General features: G+C 61.2%; 1 protein-coding gene across 4 annotated transcripts in view; it reads right to left on the bottom strand.

Moving 5' to 3' along the window:
• Positions 1 to 4374: 4374 nt before the first annotated feature.
• The window catches only part of LOC131497997 (soluble calcium-activated nucleotidase 1), a 31178-nt gene continuing 10335 nt past the window's right edge, over positions 4375 to 25217 (bottom strand). The window contains exons 2-9 of one of the 4 annotated variants that reach the window (XM_058704800.1): positions 25059 to 25212; positions 24560 to 24899; positions 22461 to 22664; positions 11874 to 11948; positions 10690 to 10902; positions 9981 to 10112; positions 8451 to 8709; positions 4375 to 5771 (exon numbers count right to left, since the gene is read on the bottom strand). In XM_058704800.1, coding sequence (XP_058560783.1) covers positions 4718 to 5771; positions 8451 to 8709; positions 9981 to 10112; positions 10690 to 10902; positions 11874 to 11948; positions 22461 to 22664; positions 24560 to 24899; positions 25059 to 25190 — 2409 coding nt within the window. In that variant the 5' untranslated portion in view covers positions 25191 to 25212 and the 3' untranslated portion in view covers positions 4375 to 4717. Of the gene's footprint in view, positions 5772 to 8450; positions 8710 to 9980; positions 10113 to 10689; positions 10903 to 11873; positions 11949 to 13311; positions 13367 to 20797; positions 21586 to 22460; positions 22665 to 24559; positions 25213 to 25217 lie in introns of those variants that run through there. The other 3 variants (XM_058704799.1, XM_058704801.1, XM_058704802.1) reach the window with 3 other exon arrangements.

The raw sequence follows: 25217 nt of genomic DNA, 5'->3' as shown, positions 1-25217 counted from the left end.
AGGCTGAGTTTGGGAGCGGTTTGTTAGTGGGCAAGTTCCCTGAAACACTAACTTCCCTAATTGCTGCCCAGCTCCCGAGCCTGGTTCTCCAGCCTTTCCCTCCGGTCCGCGAGCTTCCTGATTCCTTCCTTAAACCCTCTTCCGCTTAGAGTCGCCAGACTTGGTTCTGTTGTTTGCAAACGAGAGCAGCGGCTGGTGTAGACGCTGGTGCTGGAAGTGGATTTCAGGCGAGCGGTCCTTGGAGAACGGTGGGCTGAAAGCAGAGAAACTCCCACTGGACCCCCCCCCCCCAGCATGACTGCAGATAAGACAGACAGTGAGTGGTGCTGGGGACGACACGGGGCAGCTGAGCTCTCACGCGGGGGCAGGGGGGACACTGGCACGGTCACTGAGGAAAAGCGCTGCACAGCGTCCACTAAAGCGAAACGCACGCCCCATCCACTGCACTCCCAGGTGCACCCCCGGGACAACGAGCCCACGTGTCCTCCAAAGGACACACGCAAGAATGTTCATGGAGGCTTCTTTCAAAACAGCAGAGGCGCCTGGGTGGCTCAGTCCGTTAAGCATCCGACTCTTGATTTCTGCTCAGGTCATGATCTCACGGTTCATGGGATCAAGCCCCCTGTTGGGTTCCACACTGACAGCCCGGAGGCTGCTTGGGATTCTCTCTCCCTCTCTCTCTCTCTCTCTTTGCCCCCTCCTCTCTCTTTCAAAATAAGTAAATATTTCTTTTAAAATACCAAAACGCTGGAAACAGCCCTGATACCCAGGAGCTGTAGAACAGGTTGGAAAACTGGGGCAAATTCCTATAATGGGACTCTGTCTTTCTGCGGAAACCTGCAGACAAAATATTGAGTCCAAGAAGGCCAACGCTGAAGGGTACACACGGCGTGATTCCATTTATGTGAAGTTCAAGAACAGGAAAGACTAGTCTGTGTTGATGAGAGTCAGAACGGTGGTTATGGGGGCGGGGGTGTGGTACTAATTGGAAAGAGGCATGAGGGCGTCTTCTGGGGCCGAGGGAGGTGTTAGAATCCAGATCTGAGGGGTCGGCATTTGTTGTATACACGTAATATAAAGATTAACCGAGCTCTATACTTTATACATGTGTGTGCGTGTATATATATATATGCATCGATGTAGATCTGTACCCTCATACGTATATGTCGTAAAGCAGTAACACCGTTTCTCAAAATTCCACTGGCACACAGGGATAGACGGCTGGCAGTGTATAAACCAGCTGATTTCAGTTACTGGCCTGTGGGTCGCCTGGAATGAAATATCCACTGGAGGCAAAATGTTGGGGACCCTGTTGCTGCCCACAAAATACTATGAAGAACCAAAGATATTCAAGGATTGCAGGCTCAAGGGGCAGCTGTTTTCAATGGGACTGAAGCAAGGATGAACCAAGCAAGCTAAAGTACGTGCAAAATTTAAAGATGCAAAATTTAAAGACCCAGTCTCAGGGGACAGACAGCCAGAAGAAAGTCTTTTGTCCTTTTCTGCTACCTCCTTCCTGCTTCCTCCTGAAAGGCAGACATGATGGCCGGAATCCCAGCAGCCACTGCGGACCATGAAGTAACCTCAAAGACGGCAGTCATAGCCTAAGATAGTGCTGAGAAAAGGAGGCTCCCACCTCCAGAATGATTGCCTCATCTCTCCTGCGTGAGAGAAAAAGAAAGCATCCCACCTAAGTCATTGCTATTTTTGCGTTTTCAATATACGAAGCGGAAGCTAAAAATATCCAGTACAGGCACAACCATCAGAGACCTGCCTTCGTTGCTTGAGCCGCTGAGAGTAGTGCTGTCTCACCTGCCTGATGGGACAACTGGGCTTCCTGGTGACCCATGAAGCCCTCGCTACGATGCAGAGAAAGGAACCCAGGATCCAGGACCCTGAAATGTGCACGACGTGCAGTGAATCTGTGGCCCCTCATGTAGACAGAGCCGGACAGCCCTCTTGCCTGAACGCCCCGGGGAAATGCACTGAGGAAGGAGGTGCCAGTTGGTGGGGGCTTTCCGACTGCAAGGAGAAGGATGTGGCCAGCTGTCTGTGAGGGGCTCGGGACCAGAACGGATTCCTTTATGAGCTGCCTCCCCAGCGGTGCTTGGGATTCACCAAGGCACACTGGCGGGGGACGGGGGGGCGGTGCCCACGAGGCCTGGTGGGAGGACCATCCGGGAGGTATCTGGGCGTTTGCAGTCAAGTCGATGCTGTCCTCAGCATCTCCTTCTAAGCCACAACCAGCTTTGGGCCCCAGCACCTGAGCACGGGTCCTGAGCAGCCCTCCCTGAGCTCGACAGGATCTGAGCCCCCAGCAGCAGGTGGAGTGGGTCCCCAAGGAGTGGCTCGACCAATCCCTGGAGTAGTGGGTGGCTCGTATCTGTGCGGGCTGCCGTATTCTGCGCATCGGTCGCCCCTCCCTCGGCCACCTGCAGCCTCTTGGGGAAGACGCGAGCCTGGTTTCGGGATGCACGGTTGGCTAACACCAGGCGGGAGAGGCCTGCTGTGGCACTGTCGCCCTCCCTTAGGGCAGAAGGTTGAGCAACACCTCACTCCCCATTAGGGAAGAGGGTCTGGGCCACCTTGTCTGCAGAGGAGGCAGGGTTTGATCAGAGAGCCTGACCAAAGAGAGTCTCTGACCAAACAGGCCCTCATGCCATGGGGGTCAGGCAGGCTGCTCGGGGGGAGTCACTGCCCCTCCCCGGCCACAGTGGCCTGCTCTTCTGGCTCTCCAGGTGGCCTTGGTGGCAGGGAGGGTGGCTGTGCATGGGCTGACCTTGGCCTAGTCACCCAGGCCGATGCGATCTGACGTTTGCTCCCGAGCCCTCCCCTGGCGTCTTGTGATGCCGAGGCGGAACTGCCGTCTCCCCGAGGGCACTCGCGCCTGGTGGATGTCTTCCAGCCAAGGAATCCGACATTTATTCTAGATTTGGACTGGCCCTCCCCACCCGTCATACTGGCCTTTGTCCTACCAACCCTGGGCTAACCGAATGGCGTGGTGCCTGGCCCCAGTGCACGCAGGTGCCGAGGCCCAGGGATCTAATGCGGACAGCCCCGTGACTCACGAGTGTGGAAGGGCTCGGGGACGGCAGGGGCGGAAGACGGAAGAACCTGGGCCTGGAGGCATGCCAGCCAGTTCTGCCGGAACCACCCTGCTTCCGGATTCCTTACGAATCCGATCACGGGCTGCCACACAAGCCGATAACCGCCCTCCGGTTCTCGGTGCACGCGGAGCTCGAGGCCGGCAGGTGGTTCTCCCAGAGCCAGAGAAGAACACCGCTGTGGAAGCTGGTGGTCCCCGGGGCCACCTCTGGGACCCAGTGCTTGCTCCCGCCGACCTTTCCTTCCCCTCGACCTCTACCTGCGTTTGAGCCCGACACAGGAGCCGGTGTTAGTCAGCGCGCGGTAGAAACGAAACGCTAACGTTTGTAAAACGTCCAGGCACAGCCACCGACGTGGCCAAGACGGCGGGCCTGGAGCTGGGGACCCCTCGGGAAGGCGAAGCTGTGCCTGGGCCAGGCGGGAGGCTCTCTGTCCCTGCGGGGGCGGGGGCGCAGTGTGCGTCGGGCCTGCTGCCTTCTGGCCTGTCCCGCGTCTGACCCTCCCTCCCGTGCGCGCCTCCCCTTCCCGAGGCCAGAGCAGCCCAGATGCTGCCGTTCAGACCCTGGCCAAGAGCTGCGAGCACGCGGCCTGGGCTCGGCCAACCGCGTGCTTCCGGGGACCCTGGGCCTGGAGCTCACATCACACAGCAGCAGGGACAGTTCAGAGTTCCTGCCCTGCTCTCGGCGGGGGGTGGGGTCGGGGGGGGGGGGGGTAGGGTTGAGCACCCCGAACCAAGGATAAGTCCCCACGGGACCCCAGGCTCGGTCCCCTGCCCTCACTTAGATTGCGTGGGTGGCCCAGGGTCGCTCCAGCATGTCTTTCTGTCCCGCCCACCCCGTCGTGGGTGTCCGTTGTCGGGGCTCCGGCCCCTCGCTGATGCGCATGACGGTGGTTTCCAATTCCCAGGAGCCTGGCTGCGAGGAGAATCCGCGTCCGCATCCTCGTGCGCATGCGCGAGCGTTCGCGGAGGCACGGGGTCGCCAGGGGCCGCTCCTTCTCCCCGGGGCTCACCGCCCCCCGCCCCATTTTCCATATGCCCCGGGCTCTCGTTTCTCCACGGCCCGCCGCCCTGCGCACCCTCTGGTTTCCATCACCTGCATCCCCACTGCGATGACGCCGAGGGTGTCTACTGGCCCCGCCCGTCCCACCGCCGGGGTCGCAGCTTCGCGAGGACAGGGGCTGTGTCTGCTCCTTCTGAGCCCCAGGACCCAGCACACCCAACGTCCGAGCGCAGAATGGACGCGCGACTCTGGGCACCAACGCGGGAACTGGACAATCAGTGCAATTTTAATGATCTCGGACGAGGGACGGCACAGGACCCGACCGGGAAAGGGAAAGGCCGGGTGGAAAGTCCAGCCGCTGCCCCTCCCGGGTCCTGCTGCTTCTCGACCTGGAAGCCAGCCGGGCGGTGGGGGTGGAACTGGGACTTCTGTGCAGGGTGGTGAACGTTAGTTGAAACCTTCCAGTACTTTCTCTAAGCTCAGAGACATCAGTGAAAGCGCGAGGGCCCTCTGGTGGCCGGTGCGGCCGGTGGCTGCAGGCAGGAGGCGGCCAGCAGCGGCAAGCCTGGGGCGGACCGGGAGGCGCCTGGCCTCTCGGCGCTCGCTTGCGCCTAGTTCGCGTCGGAGGAGTTGGTCAGGTAGAAGGGGCGGATGACCGCTTGGAAGCTGGTGAAGGACCCTTCCGGGCAGGGGAAGAGGGAGGCGCTCCTGGAGCTGTTGGTGCCCAGGGCGTCGGGGATCGGGGCCTTCTGTCCCAGGAAGTCGGTGACGTCGGCCACGAAGCGCCCCTCGCAGAGCATCAAAGCCTGGCTTTGGTAGCCGACGGTGGGGTCTGAGTCGGTGGACTTGGAGAGGCCCAGGAGGGGGACCTCGTCCGCGGTGCACGAGAACCGGTAGTCCCAGCAGCTCTGGACGGTGGGAAGGTACAGGAGCAACCAGGAGACGAGCTCGTTCTGGAACAGGAAGCTGGGGTGCTGTGGGGTCTGGAAGGACCGGTTTGGAGCATCCAGGTAGTTGGACGAGGCCTGGGAATCGCCCGAGATGTTGGCACTCCAGGTGGGCGAGGTATACAGCCGGGGCTGGTAGGCGTCGTCGCTGAGGTTCAGGCCTCTGTACTGGGCCAGCAGCCGGAAGGGCACGGTGTGGAACTCCAGTGCCTGCAGAGTCTTCTTCTGGAAGAGTGCCTCGTGGCCGCGGTACAGGGACAGGTTAAACTGCAGCTCGAACAGGCTCTTGGGCAGCATCATGGGGAACCGGATCTCGTCCAGAAGGCCTTCCACCTCCCCGTGGGAGGGCTGCTTCTCCTGGCTCCACGCGTCCACGGCCATCAGCAGGGCCAGCTCGCTGCGCACGGCCAGGTCGCTCCTGGAGAGCAGGACTCGCAGCAGGGCCGTGGGGATGCTCGGCCAGGCCTCGGCCTGCGTCAGGGCCTCGAAGTTCCAGGCCAGGAACCGCACGCAGAGCTCCTCCAGCATGGGGTTCTGGGTGGCCAGTGCATAGGCATAGAGGTCCAGGGGCGTCTGGAAGGAGGCGTCCTCGGGGAGGAGGATGGCAAAGAGGCTCGCGCAGAAACTCTGCAGCCGCCAGGCCCCGTAGGTGGAGGCGAGCTTGTGGAAGCACTTCACCGACGTCAGGGAGACGCCCAACCTTCGGGAGTAGAAGTACCTGGGGAGGGGAGCGAGCGCTGACCAGCCGGGCACCCCTGCCCCTGCGGGACGACAGGGGGCCGGGCGTGTGCCGGGCCTGCCTCTCTGACATCACTATCTATCCCGTGTTTGCCGGCGACCCACAGACACCCCCGGCGGTGCCCCATTTCGAGAGGCGTTCGGTGCCCCCCGGACTTATCTTTCGGGCCAATCCACAGTCCAATCTCACATCTGCTCAGATCTGACAAGCGGGCAGATCCCAGGGTCGCCAACCATGACGCTCCGTCCCTCACCTGTGACGGAGGCAGCACCAGCAACCTCTGTGCTCTGCCTCCGCCGTCAAGGTCATCACCCTCTGGTGTCCTGGGCGCCAGGACCTGCTGGCCACCTCGGGCATCAGCACTACACTACCCCTTCCTTCCTGCCGTCACAGCCCTGGCCAGGGCCCCTTCGGTCCCTTGCTGGGTGCCTGTCAGTGCCCCTCTGTCCCCAGCACCTTCTCCTGCCCCCGTGACACGGGCATCACCCCTGGTTGCTCCCTGTCTGCTTCCCCTGCTGATGGGGAGCCCATGCCGGTGGCACGCAATCTATGATTGGCTCTGTGACTCGGGGCGCCACCAGGACCCTCTGTGCTGGGTGAGAACAGGTGTGGAAGGGGTCTGCCTAGAGGGCAATGCCGGGCTAGGCCTGCCGCCCTCTCCCGGGATGGGGCGGGTGGCGTCCCTTGGGAGGAGACGGGGACCCTGTGCCCAGTGACGGTGGCAGACGCGGGTCCTCCCCTCCTCGTCCCTTCCCGCACTCGCTACTCTCGAAGCTTAGCGCGTGATTCCTGCTGGCGACAGGAACTCGCAGGGGGAAGAGGGCATCTTCCCGCTGGCCGGCCACCCACCAGCTGGGTAACTGCCCGAATCACTGAAGCCTCGCCCTGGAGCAGTGGCAGGGCACTGGGGCGCACACCTCCCGAGCACGGCCTCTTTGGTGGCAGGCCCCGCAGGTGCGTTGACAAAAGGGGGGAGGGACTGTGGCTACCACCCCTCCCAATTCTCATTTCAGGCCGGAGCGGGAGGTTCCCAGGCCGCCGGTCACTACCCACCTCAGCCTCTGGTGGGCCCCGGTGTGAGGAGGGGGGTCCCAGTCGTCCCTCGGCCTGCCCCTGAGAGGCAGACTCGAACAAGGACGGGGAGCGTCGGCGACCCTCAGAAACCATGGGAACTGGTGAGGAGGCCCCGGGCATCAGGGGGCCCCGGGCAGAGGAATGGGGGGAATCTCTGCCCTCGATGGGGATCAGGTCTCCTGAGGCCTTCCCGGGGCCGGACGGGGTCCGGAGGCCAGGGGCATCCAGCCCGCTGTAGCCTTTCTGCCTTTGGTGAGGGCACAGAGACAGAGACAGAGAGAAAAAGGAAAAGACAGAGAAGGGAAGAGACAGAGAGAGAAGGAAAGAGACAGGGGCATCACCACTGCTCCAGAATCCTGAGCTCTGACCGAGGGTGTGATTCCAGCTGGGTCTGGGAAGCTGGGGAAGGGTGCCTGCCTGGTTCTCGAACGGATCATAGAGATGGTCCCACTGGGGGAGGGGGGGGGGGGACACACAGGGCAGCGGGGGGGAGGGGGGAAGGGCGCCTGCCTGGTTCTCATAGAGATGGTCCCATTGCGGGGGGCGGTGCAGCACAGGGCAGCCGGAAAGAAACCGTTTCAATCTGTCTTAATTGCCAACATTTGTTGTTTTCTCTTCAGTGTCGCTCCCAGCTACATAGAGCTTTAGGTCCGGAGAAGGAGAAGGAGCAGCTCTTTTTAAATACGTGCTTTCGGAGCACAAGCCCCTGGGGGCCCCGGCAGGGCGGCCTGGCGGGAGGGTCGGGCCAGGACCCGGAGAGGCGGGCCCCTGGTGTCTCCGTGTCCCCAGCTGGGGCGCCGGCTCACGGGCGGGGGAGACTCCGACGGGTCTGGGGTCACAAGCGCTCCACCTTCCACACAAGCAAGGTCAGAGCCAGAATGGGAGGAGGGTGAGTTCGTAACTGCGTTTAAGTTTCTTGCAAATCTTGGGCCGTGACCTCACGTGACCTCAGAGACAGGTGTGCGTGCTTCTGGACCACCTGACTCCTCCTCGAACACACGCACGACTGGGCCTCCGCGGAGGCCGTGGCCCAGACCGGCGGCGGCCTCTGGTGGGCGGGACCCCTTCCCAGCTCTGCCCCAGGCCCCTCCAGCGACCTCTCACCAAACCGGTCCGGGTCTTGGACCCGGTGGACTTGTGACCCACAGAGGGTTTGATGCCTCTTCTAACGGCGGCGACTGCTGGGAGATTTTTTATGCAGTGTTTTGTGAAAGTCGGTATTTGTGTGTGTGTGTGTGTGTGTGTGTGTGTGTGTGTGTGTGTGAGTGTAGAGTGTGCAACTGTGTGTGCGCAGAAGAGTGTGCGTGTGCACGCGAGAGGGTGGGACGCACACAACTGTGAGCCCGAGCATGTGCAAGCACACGTGTGTCCACGTGAGGGTGTGGGGGTGTGCCTGTTTAAGACCATGCGGATATGTGGGGGCACACGCGGGTGTGAGTGTGTGTTGTGTCGTGCCCACGCACGTGCTCGCGGAAGCACCCGTGAGGTCGGTGCCGTAGCCCCTGAGGTTTGCCGCCGGAGGGAGGTGGGAGCGCCCTGGGGACCCTGCCCAGGCCCTGGTACCCCCGTCCTGAGGATGGTCACCTGATAAAGTCTCTGACGACAGGCAGGCACTCTGCGTCCACCTCCATGGTGACGGTGGGGCCAGGCTCCTTCCACAGGGCTTCGGCCTCGGGGTTGGTTGACAGGATCAGCCTGTGGCCGCACACGTCTAGGCCCTCCTCCTCGTCGTCCTTCACCCTCACCCTGATGGACAGGTCACAGCCCCTCTGGCTGTCAAAGATCCACTCCAGAGCCGCAGGGAGCTCATCCGACAGGTCAAGGGTGTGGGCACCGCGGGTTTCTAAAAGGGGCAGAGGGGAGCACACTGTTAGCAAGAAGGGCCAGGGGCCGTCACCCAAGAACACTTCTGCCCCCTGGACTCGGTCTCCTCCTCGCCTTATCTACTCAGGAAGGCTCCGGGGGAGACAGGGGGTGCCGTCCCCTCTGTGGTGCAGAGCCTCCCCACCCCCGTGGGACACCCCAGTTAGCTCCTCTGCTCCCCCACATTCGGGCAGCACCTCCCCCGACGTCCAGCGCCCCCGCCGCCCCCCCCCCCCTTAAAATCCCAGCTGCTCAAGCAGTCACCCAGGTGGTGCCTTCTAAAACCCAGACCCTTTCCCTGGCTGGACCGTCTGAGGAGGGAGAGTCTTACAGAAACTCAGTTCAGAGCCATGGGGTCCCTAGCAGCCTCCTTCAGGGAACAGGGGCCTAGAGAAGCCACTTGAAGCCCCCCCCCCCCGGAGGTGGTGCCGGGGGTGATGTACCCCTGTCCCGACACCCCCAAAGCCTAACTGGAAACAAAAATCCCACCTGTTCTTTCTTTTTCACAAATGGGTCACAAGTCAGCCAGGCGGGTCCAGCCCCGCATTCCTCCGCCCCCACGGTCACCATCGCCTCCCTGCCCGGCCCCCCCCCCCGGCCCCCCCCCCCCCCCCGCGCCCCGCTCCCAGGTAGCCCTCCACGCGGTGGCTCTATCGCTGTGTAAATGCTCCGTCCCCAAGCCTGGGGTGGGGGGGGGGGGGGGGTGCTGCCCAGGTCCCCAGGCCCCGTGCGAAGCCCAGGAAGGAGAAGAAAGATAGGAATCGGGGACTGAAGAACGCGGAGCGGCCCAGAGAGGTCAGCCGCGTGCTGGTGCAGCGGGAGGGGGAGGGGAGGCCAGGGGGGCGGGAGCCACGGGGGGGGGGGGCAGGGTTTAGGGCTTGCCGTCCAGGCACGCGGGCGCTCCTTCCGTGTAGCCGACGGAGGACGAAGGAAAGTAAAAGGATTCGAGACGCAAGCGTGCAGCACGCAGGTGTCCCGTGCAGGGGGCAGGCGGCTCTTGCCCAAGGACCCGGTTAAAGGGAGCATTTGTGAGCGGCCCTGCGAAGGGCCGTGGGGAATCGGGGATGGCTTGGGGCGTGGTGCTGCTCTGGAGGCTCTCCCGCCCCCTCCCTCCGGGACAGCCGTGGGGCGGGGCAGGGCGGGGCAGGGCGGGGCAGGGCGGGGCAGGGCGGGGCAGGGCATGCAGTGCGCAGGGAGGGTGCGGGCGCTGCAGGGGAGGGCGAGGGCGGGCGTGAGGCGCGCGGGGCTCACCGTTGATGCAGATCACGCCCGCGTCCTGATTGTGCCTGCAGTTGCTCCTCAGCCAGCCCAGGGACTTGCACTCGGCCAGCGACGACTCTGTCCCCGCGCACTCCACCTCGTCCAGCATGATAGGGCCCGCGCCTGCAGGCACACAAGGGCGGGGCTGGGGGTGCTGGCGCCCTCCGCGGGGGGGGCGGGGGGGGGCGGGCGGGGCGTCGACAGGGCTGCTGCTCCCCCAGAACTGCCGACTGCAGAGACCAGTTGCGTTTACTGCGGCGACGGGAGCCCCGTGCAGCCCTCCCGCTCCATGCCGGAGGCCCCTGGTCCCTCACGCTGCCCTGCGGGGTCTGTCCCCAGGTGTGACCTGGCGGCGATCCGAGTGCGGGTTCGGGTTTATTCCGGTGGCCACAAACTAGCCATCATCTGTACCCGACCCCCGCCTCTGAATAGTTGGAGTATTTCCCTTTCTTCAGAATCACGGGCCCTGCGTCAGTGGAAACGGTCCTGTGCACCCCCCGGGGGTGGGGGTGGGGGGATGGTTCAGGAAGGTATGGTTTCCAGGGCCTGAGGGACTGGCTGCCGGCAAGGCCAGCGTGAGTGCCCCTGGCCAGCTCGGGTGTTAGCCCTGCTTTAAGTGTTGGCCAAAGCCGAGTGAGGAGGCCCGGGCCTTCTCTGGCAGCCGGTCCCAGCTGTGGGACCTGGGGACCAGCAGGCCTACCTGGCCCGAAGGCGGCTCTGCCCAGAGCCTTGGTGGCGTTCTCAAAGCCCAGGGCCCGGCAGACGACGCTGGCGTCCGTCAGGTCCCATAGGTTGTCACACACCGTCCCCCACTGGCCTCTGTAGAAGATCTCCACGCGGCCCTCATTGGCGCTGTCCCCGTCGGCCAGGCGCATGTCCCCGTCGGCCAGCCGCACGTCCCCATCTTTCACACCTACAGGGTCCCCAAGGGAACAGAAAGGTCAGCAGGGAGGAAGGCCCACCTCCCTCCCTATCCGGGGGCCCTGCCCCCCCCCCCCGAGGACCACTTGTCAGTTCCCCCCAGGGCGGGGTGCCTTCTGTGCAACGAACTTTAAAGCCCTCCCTCCATCCTCGAGGGGTTCACCTGTAGGGGAGGGGTAGAGGACATGGCCCCCTGCCAGGAGGTAAAACGCCTCTTATCTTTGAGGTCTGAGTCCTTCCTCTGTTGGTAGAGAAGGGGCAGGAGGGGCAGCTGGGACCCTAAAGCCTGAGAACGGGGGAGGCGGGACCCCGGGGGGCAGAATGGAAGAGGAGGGGCCTATGTGACCCCACCTGAGGGCATCTGGGGCTCGGGGATGCTGCCTGTGCACTACAGCGTGGACCCCTAGGAGGGTGGGGGGGGGAGTCCAGGAGTGGCAGGCCCAGCGACCCCCCAGAAACATTGGCAGGAAACGCCAGGTGCAGAGAGAAAGCGGGGCTGTTCTGGGACAGGGTCAGGCAGGAGCTGGGTGCCATGTCAAAGGGTAGTTCTCAGTCGGGGGTGCAGCAGGCCTCCATGGGGTCACCAGGACAAGGAAGGGCCTCCTGAGAACACTTCTGAAGACAGGCATCCAGAACTCTGAAGTCTGACTGGGTCCACAGGACACTGATTCGTGACCCGCCCCCCCCAACCCCCAGCATTCGGCCTGTGTGATGGGCTCCCGGTGCTCAGTCCCTCCGGGTCCCACTGGATGAAACGGAGAATCCCTTGGTGTCCCCCCAGAACCTATGAGCCACCATCACTGGGGATCACCAGGGCTCCAGGCAGGAGAGAAGACCCGGGCTGACCCCGGTGACCCAGGCAGAACATTGCCTAGATGTTCCGCAAGGAGGGGTCAGCCCCACAGAAGGCGGAGCGGCGGCCCCTCAGATGGCCACTTTGGGCATTCCTGGGGCTCAGCTCACCTTGGGTCCCTGCAACCAGCAGCCACATCCAGAGGAGTCGTGGGAGGGCCATGGCTCTCCTGGGAGGCCCCCGTCCTGCGGTGGAAGGAAGCAGAAGAGTCCGATAGCAGAGCTGGGCAGCCCTTGGGACCAGGATCCTTCAGACCCTACGTGTGGTGTCCCTGCTCTCAGCTGTGAGCGTGACAGGTGCCCCCCCCCCCAGCGGGAGCCCCCCCCCCCCCGAGGGGTGGTCCTCAGCGCGTAAGGAGGGAGTGAGACTTGCCCAGACGAAGGGTGAGGGGAACGGGTGGAGGTCTCTAAGCAGCGGGACAGTGGGCACTAAAGCCCATCTCCGAAAACCAGGCCCTGGGCAAGGCTGTAGAGGGTGCAGGGCCCAGATCCCCAGAGGCCTGGTGGGCCTTGCTGAAGGTAGGGCTTTACTTTTGGCAGCTGGACTCCTGTGGGCGTGCCTGAGAGCTCTCTGTGGGCCCCCGAAGGGAGGAGACACGCCGGGAGGTCCTCAGAAATCCAGGCAGGAGTGACAGGGCCAGAGACAGTGGCTGGGAGGGGGAGTCAGGGCTGAGGCCTGGGACTGGCTGCAGCTGGGTGGGGGTGGGGGTGCGGATGAGACGGGGGCCGGGGGAGCAGGCCGGGGGTGGGGGGAGATGCTGAGCGGTGGACCTGGTGCTGCCACCTCTGAGGTTAGTGTCCCCAAGACACAGGCGCGGAGAGGCTCGGGCCACCGAGACTCCACAGCCAGCCTGGGGGGCGCAGCTCTTCCAACATCCGCCTGGAGTCCTTGCTTCTCTGCAATTTTGGGGGCTCGGTTTTCGCCTTAATCCCAGCCTCTGCCCCTCACCTGCCTCTGCCCGCCAGGCCCCGGCTGTGGGGGAACCAGTCATCGTCTCTCTGTCTCGGTGACAATCCCGTGGCCACATGCCACTCCCGGGCCCAGCAAGTGGGCAACGAGGCCGCCATTGTGGGCACCCCTACAAGTTCAGGGCTGGTGACCCTGAGGCAGCACCCCAGTTGTGCATTAACAGTGGCCGATCAAGCACCTGGTACGTGGTATGCAAATATGGCTGCCCTTGGGGTGGTCATGGCCACCTGCTGTAGCCTGACCCCCTCACATGGGAAATTGGGATAAGGCTGCCTGACCTTTGCAAATTAGAAAAAAAGATACTCTTTCTTGGGATAGGTATAGGCCTGGGCTGGAATACACCATCTGATGAGAGGGCACTGGGCTGAATTCCAAGCCTGTTTGCCCTTTGTCCTTGTGCAGTGAACCACTTGGACAACTGTACATAGAGACCCTGTGGATCTGGGAGCGGCAATGATGGTTTCTGGGCTGAGGGAGAGCACCAGATCCCAGCTGGGTACCCACAGGGAGACTGTACCCACCGGATTACATTGGGTAGTGAGAGGGACACCCACCTGAGAACAAGAGGCATGAGCTTACCTGAGGCCACTACTGATGGCTGCCCTGGATCCTCTTGCCTACCTGCTGCAGGATCCCCTCTTCAACCCAGAAAACTCAGTGCGAAGCATGGCATGCTGGTCCCAGGAAACGCCACAGAAAACAGTGGAGTTTCGATTTCTAGAAACCACCTGACCTGGGTCTCTTCTGGGACTGGCTGCCGGCCCAAGCCTCCCTGGTCCCCTCCCTCCTCTCAGCTCTGCCTGCAGACGTTGGACCTCACGGAGGCAGTCTAACTGACTTGATAACCGGAGCGAGGCGGCCTGCCCACAGCGGCAGCTAGGCTCGATTGTAAACAACCTTCCAAGCTGGACTGGCCGCAAGGGCTGGCGCTGGGGGAGGGCGGCGGTGGCGGGGAGGGGGAGAGGGAGGAGAGTGGGGGAGGGGGAGCCGGGAAGAAGAGCAGGGGGTGGGAACAGACAGGCTGGGGCCGCACCTTGCCAGTGTGGCCCGGGCTCGCGCTGAACGCTCCGGGGCGTATCCTGGGTCTGGCACGTGGCTGGCAGGGTGGCCACCGCCCGGACGGCCGCTCACCGAGCGTCACCCAGCGCTGAGAGTGCGGCAAGCCTGACGTCACTGAGAGGCCCTCCGCGAGGCTGCACGGAGTCATCCCCGGACAGGCGAGGGGGGCTTGGAGACGCGAGACAGCACGGCCAAGTACGCAGCCAGCAAGTGACCCCCAGGGGGGCACACCACCCACCCCCGATAAGGGCTGTTCTCCCAGCGTCTCACCCCTGCAGGGCGGGTGTAAATTGCGGAGCCCCCCCCCCGCCCCCGACAGACAGCCGTTTCTCCCCCCCCTCCCCACCCCACAGAAAGCAGCACTGCATTTTTCCCTCGGGAAGGCACCGGCTCCCACTCCCAGGCTGTCTGGGGGCCCAGGCTCCCCCGGAGTCTGACCCAGACCTGGCAGCTCAGGGCCCTGCAGGCCCCTTGCCACAGGGATGGTGTCGGAGAGAGGCCGTGAGGGCGGCCGGCCCAGTGGGGGTCAGCTTCGGCCTCAGGGAGGGTCCCTGTAGGGTGCGTGTGCCTGGGGGCTGCGGATGCCCCGGGGAGAGCCCATCTGAGGGTGGGGGGGGTGTGTGGAGCTGAGACCTGGAGGCGGTAGGTCCCGAGGCTGCGGTCCGAGCCCCTGGGTCCAGCTGCCAAGGTCAAGCCCTGGGATTCGCGGTTAAATGAGGCAACGAACGCCCTCTTTTGTTTTTGTCACCTGCATGCCACGGTTCTGGATGATTTGTCCCCAGGTCTCCCCAGCCTAGTGGCTCGCGGCCTGGTCTGCACATGACAGTCACCCGGGAGTTTTACAAACTCCCGGTGTGCAGGCCCACTCCGTCACGATCTCCGGGGTGGGGACAGGCATCGGCAACGTAAAGCCCTCCAGGTGGCTGCCGTGCGCGGCCAGGGCTGAGACACACGGGTTCCCTGGCACTGCGATCCCAGGAAGGCGCGCCGAGGTCAAGCCCTGAATGGCTGTTTGCCCACGAGGTGAGGTTTCGGGGAGCTGCGTGGTTCCTCCAGCTCCCTCCAGAGAAACCAGATATCCAGGGGGAGAAGCATCTGGAAACAGCGCTGGCAGGAGAGACCGTGGTGAGTTTTAAAATCCCATCCAGACGAAGGAGCTTCCGCTTCGTTGGTGCAGAACCTCCAGGACCCCCCCTTCTCACAGTCTCCACGATTTTTGCCCACACAAGCCGCCCGTCAGGAAGACAGTACAAAGGAAGTCCTTTGGGAGGTGGTGGTGGCGTTACCCTTAAACGTAAAACTGCCAGCTATCTTACCAGCAAAGACCAGTTTGTTGACGAAGAGCTAAGAGTTGCTACCGGGAGCAAGCAGGCTACGGCAAAGCCGCCGGCAACTCCACCGGGCAAGGAAGAAGGGGCTCAGTTTTAGAGGAAAGGGAGGGGCTGTTATAAACAGAAAGGCCCCTGCGGGAAACTGGGAGGTGGCGTTAGTGGCTTCCCAGTGGCTGAGCTGCTTCGAGGGGAGGAAGAAACCCTCCTTCCTCCAGGTTGGGACAGTGACGCGGTCTCTTCCTGCTGGGTCTGCGGTGGTCAACCGGGGCTGGGGGTGAGAGCCCCCCCCCCCCCGCCCGCCGCCCCCCTCCATTCTCACCGAGGTTTCCTTGGCCTCATTTTCACGGTGGTGCGGTTTCCCACTCAAGTTGCTGAATCTTTAGCCCCACGGTCCTGGAAAGTCCTTCGTGTTCGGGCAAGGAAGGTGTGAGCCCAAGGCCTCTGCGTGGAATCCGAGTGCGGGGTGTGGGCTCCCCCGGGGCCCTCCAGGCGGAACCGAGCTTGAGAGGGCCTGGTCCGGTGAGGAGGGACTCCGTGCCGGTAGGACGGAAAGCCCCGGGCACCGCAGACGACGGTCCGGCTGCTGTCACCAGGAAGCCACTGCCAACAGTGGCAGGGAGAGGCCTGGGGATTTTCGGAGGCGAGGACCTTTGGCCGGTTCATAGGGCAATCTTTCCTGCGTCTCCCCCACCTGCACGCCGAGCGCAGGAACTGGCCCCAGAGGCTCCTGCTGGGGTCTACCAGAGACCTTTCGCACGGGTCTCGGCCCACTTGCTACCCAAACCCCCGTGGGTGGTTATCTGCAAAGGGGGTTCCCTCTGCAGATGAGAAAACAGAGGCGAGAGAGGCAAAGTGTGCCCGGTTGTGCAGCAAGAAAGGGAAGGAGCTGGGATTCAAACCCCCACTTTTTCTTTTTAAAAAAAATTGGCTCAGGACGCCTTGATGGCTCAGCCGGCTGTGCGTCCAACTCTTGAGTTCAGCTCAGGTCACGATCCCGCGTTCATGGGATCGAGCCCTACGTGGGGCTCCACGCTGAGCGTGGACCCTGCCTAAGAGTCGGTCTCTCTCCCTCTGCCCCTCCCCCCTGCTCTCTTGAGGTATGATTTACATACATTAAAACGCATTCATTAAAATGCATTAATGAGTTTTGACAGAGGTGTGCAAATGGCAACCGTGACCATAATCTACAGAACGTTTTCATCATCCTCAAACGTTCCTTATGCCCCTCTGCGGTCAGTCCCCTCCGCCAGCCCCCATCCCTGGCAACTACCGATGCGTTTTGCGTGTCCTAGAATTGCATAGAAACAGAAACACACAACGTGTGATGTTCTGCATCTGGCTGCTTTTACTTAGCACGAGGCTTTTGAGACTCATTCGTGCCACATGCGAACACCAGCTCTTGGCTCACTTTTTTCCTGAGGAGTCGTGCCCCATGGGGACAGACTACACCCTGCGTATGCGTTTACGTGCACCGATGGACATTTGGGTCGTTCCGAGGTTTTAACTACTGCACAGGGTTTCCAGTTGTTCACGTCAGCTACACAGAAACAAGGGAGTTTCTGTACGTGTGCCATCTGTCCTTCAGCTCCACGAAGGCACCGTGCTAGTTTTGCAACTTCTGTGCGAGTTTTGGTTTAAAATGGCTCCAACAGGGGCGCCTGGGTGGCGCAGTCGGTTAAGCGTCCGACTTCAGCCAGGTCACGATCTCGCGGTCCGTGAGTTCGAGCCCCGCGTCGGGCTCTGGGCTGACGGCTCGGAGCCTGGAGCCTGTTTCCGATTCTGTGTCTCCCTCTCTCTCTGCCCCTCCCCCGTTCATGCTCTGTCTCTCTCTGTCCCAAAAATAAATAAAAAACGTTGAAAAAAAATTAAAAAAAAAATAAATAAATAAAATGGCTCCAACATAAGAAAGTAGGTTGTTGGGGGGGACATTCTTACCTCGTTCCCAGCCTTAGGGGGAGGGAAGACCTTTGGTCTTTCAGCACAAAGTATGACGCTCACTGTAGGTTTACGGCAAGTGCCCTTTATCAAGTGATGAGCGACGTTCCTCTTATGCCTGGTTTGCTAAGAGTTTTGTTTGTTTTAAAATCATGAACAGGTGTTGAATTTTGTCCAAACCTTTTTCTGTGTCTTTTGAGACAATTATAGGATTTGTCCTTTTTTTTTTTTTTTAATTTATTTTTAACGTTTATTTACTTTTGAGACAGAGCACGAACGGGGGAGGGTCAGAGAGAGGGAGACACAGAATCCGAAACAGGCTCCAGGCTCCGAGCCATCAGCACAGAGCCCGACGCGGGGCTCGAACTCACGGACCGCGAGATCGTGACCTGGCTGAAGTCGGCCACTTAACCGACTGAGCCACCCAGACGCTCCAGGATTTTTCCTTTTTACTCTGGCAACGTGGTGGATTATGTTACTTTTTGACTATTCAACCAACCTTGCCTTCCTGGAATAAAACACACTCTCTCGTGAATTACTTCCGCTTTTACATACAGCTGGATTCAACCGGCTAGATTTTCATCAAAGACTTCTGCATCTTTGTTCATGAGGGATGCTGGCCTGTATCTGTCGTTTCTTGTAAAAGATGTGTCTGGTTTTGGTATCAGAATAGTGGAACCCTCAGAAAATCAGTCAGGACGTGTTCTCGATTTCCCAAATCATGGAAGATTTTGTGTTGGCTTGGTATTGTTTCTTCCTTAAATCTTTGGGGCAATTCACCAGTAAGACCATGTGGCCTTGGAATTTTCTTGGCATGAAGGGTTTTGAGTCACATCTTTTACACAATTTTATTAAGGTACGATTTACCTTGAAACTCACCAATTTAAAGTGCATATGACAGGATTCACGCTTGGGAAGAGATTAATCTCACTTGTTTTCACTCTGTTCTAAGACGGTGCTTGGGAGCTCTCCTTTTGCTGATGAATTATACCCTGAACACAGAGAGCAGCCAGCAGGCCACAGTCACCACGCGTGTGAGGAGGGTGTGAGCCCAGACCCCGCGGTATCTGGAGCTTCTCAAAGAGATGACTCCTTGTCCGGTTCCATCTCAGGCCGACGCCCTCCGGCTTCCCCCTCGCGGCCCTCCTGGAGCTGTTCTCCGGAGGACTGCCAAGAACACCGGGTCCTCCCTGTGGCTCAGTCCACGGACCCTCTGCGGACCTTCTTCCCTGACCTCCCTGCGGTATCTGATGGTCAGGCTCCCAGTAGGAAACAGATGGCTCCAAACGGGGGTCACCGACGGAGGCTTTAAGGAAGGGACGACCTGCGAGGTGTGAGTGAGCAGGGGTAGGGACATCACGAGGGGTAGAGTGGTTCCTGGAGTGTGGACCACTCTCAGGCCAGAAGGGCCGAGGGCAGGGAGCAGTCACTGGAGCACAGGCTGAGAGGGCAGGGGGGACCCTTCTCGCGAGATCGTGCCGGAGGCGACCCTGCTAGAGGGAACTGAGGACCTTCGGCTCATCCTCCTCCCTCCGTGGGCCCCCCCCCCCCCCACCACTGTCAGTCTCTGGGGACACAGAGCAGGGCGGGGAGGAGGAAGGGCAAGGGAGGGTCTGAAGAGAGAAAAGGACCTGTGAGCACGCCCTCTGGGTCCTATGCCAGCTCAGGCCCATCTTCTCCAACAGCCCTTCCCCATCCGCTGCTCCTGGGTGCTCCTGAGGGTTCGCACCCCGGGGAACGGGCTCATCCCCGCAGCTCCACAGACACGCCAGGGGCACCCTGATCGGCCTAACCTCTCTGCTGGGACCCTCCTCATCACCCCATCACGCGGCGAGCCAGAACGGGCGAGCGCATGCTAACTGGGCACCGGGGGCTGTTCACAGCAGCATCCTCCCTTTACAGACGAGGAACTCGAAGGACCGAGAAGTCAGACGTGCTGTCCCGGGCCACACAGCTGGGAAGCGTCAGGGCCAGGACTGGAACCTGTGAGTGATTTCACAGCCCATGTCCTTCACTGCAATGACCAAACGGGCTCCTTCAGACACAGGAAAAGTTGGGACTGGATGATTCGTTTTCCAGAAAAGCCGTTCCCTGGTCTGTGAAGGCGCCTGTCCCGCCAATTCCCATGGCCTGTCAGACGCCCCCGCCCCAGAAGAGGACAGATCGCACCCCTGAGAGCCCGGCCTGTTTGTGAATCGCCACCCCCCTTACATTTCCTGCATGAGGCCCCTGGCCAACAGCCAACACAGAGCCGCAGACAGAGCATTCACAGTCCCCTCTGGCACTTTATTGTTTAGAAAACAATGGCTCCAGTAGGAAGGAACGCAATCCTGATGCTTCCTGATGCTTACGGCAGCAAATACAGAAACAGAAAACTTCTAGCTTTAAAACGGTCTCAAATCTCTAACTGTGAAAACCCCCTTGGGGCACCTAGGCCTGAAGTGCCATCAGAAAGGTCTCGACTTAGTGACTGTCCCAAGTCCTCCAACCTTCCTAATTTTGCTTCCGTTTCAAAAACTCACACGGCCTCCACGTCAGTGACATTTATCAAGGACGTGGGTCAGGGAGCCTGGCCAGGCAGTCAGAAAACACTTGGCTGCTCCAGGCTACGTCCAGCAGGAATCGAGTTCCAGAGAAACGTGGCACATACTTTTCCTAGATACTTCACAGTGGGAGCGGGAGCCTCCCTGGGTTCCTGCCTAGCAGCGTCATCAGAGTCTGTAAGCGGGAAAAGTCTGTGAGACAGGGGTCCTCAGTGACACCTGAGCCTAAAAGATGGCCCTTCCCAGACCATCAGGCATCCTACAACTCCCGGAGGGGTGAGGGAGCTTCAGGGGAAGGGCCCTCCTCGGCTCTGGTCCTGGCTGACCTGTCCTAAACCCTTTGCCTTTGCCTTGGAGCACGAAGAGGCCACAGGGACGCAGATAAGCAAGCGATTTGTGTGAAGTTTCCAGAGGAGAAGCTGCAAAGTTCCCCAGGGGAGGGAGAAACAAAAGGTCAGGGGACAGAAGCCACAGGGCCAGGCTGGCCTCGTACATGACCTCTCTTGGAAAGAGCCCAGCACCCCTGACCTAGGGCAGGCCCGTAAAGGAAGGAAAAGATCGCCACTCGTGGAAGTCTTTAAAGGCAAGACAACATCTGACAGTTGCTAATGTTTTGTCTTCATATCTTCTGACCGAGGACTTCTAAATGCTTAATCACTTGTCTTCCCACCTGCCAGAACTTAATTCCAGCCTCCTCCACTGCTGGGAATGAATTCGTTAACTATGGGACTTTGGTCTGTGTGATAAGATTTGGTGACTCCAATATGAGAAAGGAAATTGGTTTAATTAAAATGAGTTAATAATTAAAAACCTCAGTACACATGCTGGCAAAGCGAGCGCCATAATTAAAACTTCCAAGTGTTGCCTGGCCACAGAAGCTTCCTGAAGGGAAAAACCGTGGAGTCAGCCACACGGAGCGGAGACTGCCTGATGTGAGGCTGAGGACAAACGAGCAAACTTGTGTCCTTTCCTGTGGGTTGTGGGGAGATGCATCCCTGGAGGTCTGCCTTCGCCCACACAGCCCTGTGACACCCTGTAGTGTAGACAGATTCCTTTCCGGGCGCCTCGAGGAGTGGATTTAACGTACGAGGTTCACCAGGAAGGAAGCAAAGGGGGTGGCCTGGGAGTTCCCGACAGGCAGGTCCCACTTCAGACTCACTGTTTTGTTCTCACGGGGGGACAGTGCTGGATGCACAGTAGGAGCTCAAGAAACATTTATTAAACGAAAGCACAAAGGGAAGGAGAGAAAGAGAGGGAGGTGGGCAGGAGGGAGGGCTGGTCCCAGATTAGGACGCCCGCAGGGACCAGCTCCCACCACCAGGTGGCAGTGCACAGAACAGGTGGCCACAAGGGGAACCGACCCGGCCCGTTTCCCGGCACTGCGCACTGCGGAACCCCCTCCTGCGGCTGCTCGCACCCTGGGGCTGACCTCCCTGTTCTGGGGGGCGGGGAGGGTCTCTGCACCAGGCACACACCTGAGCTCTGAAAAGGAAACGACAAAAGCAAAACCAAACACCGCGGAAAAGTGCCGTCCTCTGGTTTTTATAAAACTTGAGTCCTGATGCAGCTGAACACCGTCCAGCTCTCGGCCTTGCTGGTCTGAAGTTTGTAAATTTAAACAAACTCTATTCCTTCATACTTCACGTTTCCGATCTTGGTCTCCGGCAGTAGGAAGCGGCCATCCAGTGTGAAGGCCAGGATGTAGGTGGCGACCCTGCCCGCGTCCTCCTCAGACTTGAGGGCCACGATGATCTGGTCGTCGGTGTCGGGGATGAACTTGAAGGAGGAGAAGCCGTGCGTGGGGACCACGGCGCCCACGTGGCTGACGGAGACGTCGCCGAAGTCCGGGCTGGCGCTCAGGAGCAGGTTGGCGCCCTTGTGCTCGTCGTCCTTCTCGCTGTACCGCTCGTGGCTGGCGCGGCGTGGCAGGAAGAACCACCGCTGCAGAGTGTCGCTCCAGCACGCCGATTCGTGAATGAGGTAGCCTGGGGACACACGACAGACCCCCCCCCCCGGGGTCACCAGACCGCCCCGCCCACGAGCAGGGTGCGGACGGGACCCTCCACCACGTGGTCGTGCGCCCGCGGCACCTCCTTCCCCGCGCGGGCTTCCACGCTGCGGACAGTGCGTGGCGGGCTGGCCGCCAGGGAGCGTCACCACTCCGTCCTATCGAGACCTCCCTGCTTCCTGTGGCGCTCTCCGTCCGTCCTTGTCCTTGGTCACTCCGAGAGCCAAAGACGGGAAAGCCAGACCGAGACCGCCCAGGCCTGGGGACCCGTGGCCAGGAGTTCTGTCTGCGTTTCTGCTCCCTTGCTGCTAACCAAGGAGCACGATGAGCGAGCGAGCCCGGGGGAAGGGAGCGAGATAAGCCAGCACGATGGATTTGTGAGGAAGGGATCAGGGTTGGGGGGAGACGCTCCCTCGAGGCTGAAAAGGAGGCAGCACACCCTCCTATCTGGGGGCGAAGCAACGTCCTCAGCGCCATGCCCCCCAAGCCTGGAGCTGCCTGGCCGCTCCGAGCATCCCGACCCCCCCGGCCCCCCCCCCGCCCCGACACACACACACCAGCCGTGACACTCTCCCGGGAGGCGAGGGGAGAACCAGAGCCCGGTCCACCTTGCTTCTACCTGGTCAGGGGCGGGGCCCGGGCCCCACCCTCAGGGACCGGCCAGAAGAGCTGGCACAGGAGGGGCTGTGGTCTGAGACAGCAGGAGGAGCTCTGTCAGGGACAGCGAAGGGATGGGGTGGGGCTGGGAACAGACCGCACAGGCAGAAATCCCCAACACCGCTGTGCCCAGAGAAAGCGCGCACGCAGAGCACGGGCATCTGCCATGACCCCGGGCGGGGCCAGGTCCCTTACCTGGCGGCTGGATCCCCGCGGCGGCCCGCAGGGCATTGTAGCTGGACACCCAGTTCTCGTGGTCCACACTGCCCCTGCAGCCCACCACCTTCACCCATTCCGGGTTTTCGTTCACCACTTCCCCCGTGCTGGTGGTCCACTCCTTGCCCAGGCCGCCCACATACAGATGCTCGTCCTTCACCGCCAGCCACTCGGCTTTGAAGCCTGGGGACAAGGAGACGAGGGGGCGTGCCTGGGATGACAGCCACCCCTCTGCTCCCTGGGTTCGCGGGGGGTCTGGCAGCCTTGGGCATCAGAGGGCACCCATGCTGGACCTTACACGAGGCGATGACAAGACAGCGGGGGACAGTCTGGCTCAGGGTGCCATTCCCAGAGGGCCAGCAGTGGGGCACCGGCCCTCTGCCTGCTATTCTCCCTGTCCTCTGTCCCCAAGACCCATCACCTTCTCTTTGGCCACTGGATCTAGGGACCCTCTGCTGGGACAGTCTGTCCTAAACTGATTCCAATGGCTCCTGCCGCTGGTGCCTCGCCTGCTCCCCCACTCCCAATGGCCCAGCAGCCACTGGTCAGTCTCCTCTGATCCCCGAACTGTTTCTCAAGCTGTGTGCCCCAACCTCAGGATCACCCCCGACCCTGGGCAGGTGGGAGCGCCTGGAGAGGTTACCGTAGCAGAGAGCGGTCTCTGTCTCTGCAACTGTGCCTGGCACCCGTCGAGCGGACGTGAAGCCCCAGTGGCCAGGGCTACGAGGGCTGGTGGGGGCTCCTAGTCGGCTCTGATCAGTGTGTTTACTTCTCGGCAGGTTTACTTACTGTGAGCCCAGCTGAAGGCTGCAGGGCGCTCAGGCTGTGTGGGAAAGCCGTTCCCTGCACCCCGTGTTCTAAACTGTGCCCGCTTTCCCACACGTTCTGCCAGCTTCTGGCCGGCCCCAAGGACCTAGAGCTGTGGCCTCCAGAATGCTTCTCTGCAGGTGGCTCTGGAGGGACCCGCTGAGTACCTTGTGGTCTCAGGGACCTCATCAACGCCCCGGGGTCACTTTCAGATAAGGCCCTCTCCATTGACCAGTCTTTTGTCCCTTCCGATGACCTGACCACAGGGCAACCCAAGGCTCCCATTATTCCGCTCTCTTCCTGATCCGACAGGGAAGAACAGAACCATTATATGGTTGCCCATAAACGCTGACAAACCATGGCAGGAAATGGGCAACGAATGTTTTCTCTAAAACCCAGGCCGAGATAGTTCCCTGCCAATTGCCCGAGGCTTGGGCAAGCCCGGAAGGGGTTTTATCACTGGGGGGGGGGGGGGAGGGGAGGGAGGGCTGGCGGACGGCGCGCCCCACGGGCCAGCTAGTTGCTACCACTGCTCCGGCCTTAGAGAGGCCGCAGTGCTCAGCTTCCTAGAGGGTGCACACCCAGCCTGGGAACGGGATTTTTGTCAGCTCCCCCGCCGGTGCCTAGCGCCTCCTGGCCCCTTCCCCCGGGGAAGGCCCCGGCCCGCTCTGGCTCCCTCTCCCCGCGGGCTGAGAGCGGTAACTCCTTTCTGGCTCAACAGAGCATGGGTGACAGCTGGTTTCTGAGCACGGATCCCACTCAAGTGCGGTCGCTGCTACGCAGACCCTCCCTCGGCTGGGTTTCCAGAAAGGAGCCCCAGGCAGCGTAAGTTTACCTTTTCAATAAAGTCTCAGTTCAAAACGAGGGCAATCGGACACCATGGCTTTAAAGGTAAGACACTCAGAGGGTGTCATCCCTGCGTGCTCTGAAGACACCTTTTAAGATGGAAGAAATGGCTCGATCCTGGGGTCACCGGGAGCAGCAGCCCTCAAACTAGTCCTGGAAAGGAGCCTGCTTCATGGCCAGTCTTCTAGGAAGAAGCTCCTACTGCTAGAAACTGCTTTGGTCCGAGGCCCTGTAAGACTTCGGCTCCCAGCTCGGGGTGGGGGGTGGGGGGTGGGGGCCAGAAGCAGGAGGGGAGGGCTCTTCCCGGTGGTCCCTCCTGGTCGTGTTCACCGCACACGGGCACAAACCAGACCGGCAGACAGTCAACCCAAACCTGTCCCCCAACACCTCAGCCAAAGCCGGGAGGCAGAGAGGGCCCAACCTACCTTTCCCCACGGTTCCATCGCCATCAGACAGGATCACCCAGGGCACGGCCTTGGTGCCATCGATCTGGTAGATGACCCCTGTCCGGTCGTCCACAGAGTAGAGTCTCCCGTTGAAAACGATCAGCTCGGAGAGCTCCATGCCCCGCCCCTTCTCAGCCAGGTGGGACTCGAGGACCTCGTGGCCTTTGTCCCACTCCACGGCCACCTTGTCCCCGCTGTCTGACAGGGTCAGATGGCCCTTCTTCAGGTAACTGAACCAGGTGTTTTCCTCTTGGGCTCTTGACTCCGTGTCCAAGTCAGCAATGACCGCAATTCGGTATCGAGTCCCACCTGGCGTCCTCTGGGGGGCGGACAGGGGGTAGGTGTCATTGTACCGGTCAGCGGGTGCCTGGCCGAGCCTCCAGTTGTGGGCGTTGGGTATGGGGGGCCTGCCTGGGGGCGGGCGGTGGGAGTAGAGCAGCCAGAGGACAGCGGCGCCCACAAAGGATGGCAGGATCACCTTCCAGCGGGGGCGGAAGCGGGGGTCTGCCGCCTTGGTCATGGACGCCAGCACCGGAAGGCCCCCCACACTTATCCGGAGGGAGTGCATAGACTCATTCCATTCCAGGTGGTTGGAGGGCTGGACGGGCATCAGACTGAAGGGCAGGCGGTACCTGGG

Source organism: Neofelis nebulosa, chromosome 16 (genome assembly GCF_028018385.1).
Source record: "Neofelis nebulosa isolate mNeoNeb1 chromosome 16, mNeoNeb1.pri, whole genome shotgun sequence".
Lineage (NCBI taxonomy): Eukaryota > Metazoa > Chordata > Mammalia > Carnivora > Felidae > Neofelis > Neofelis nebulosa.
This window is presented reverse-complemented; position numbering and strand designations above follow the sequence as displayed.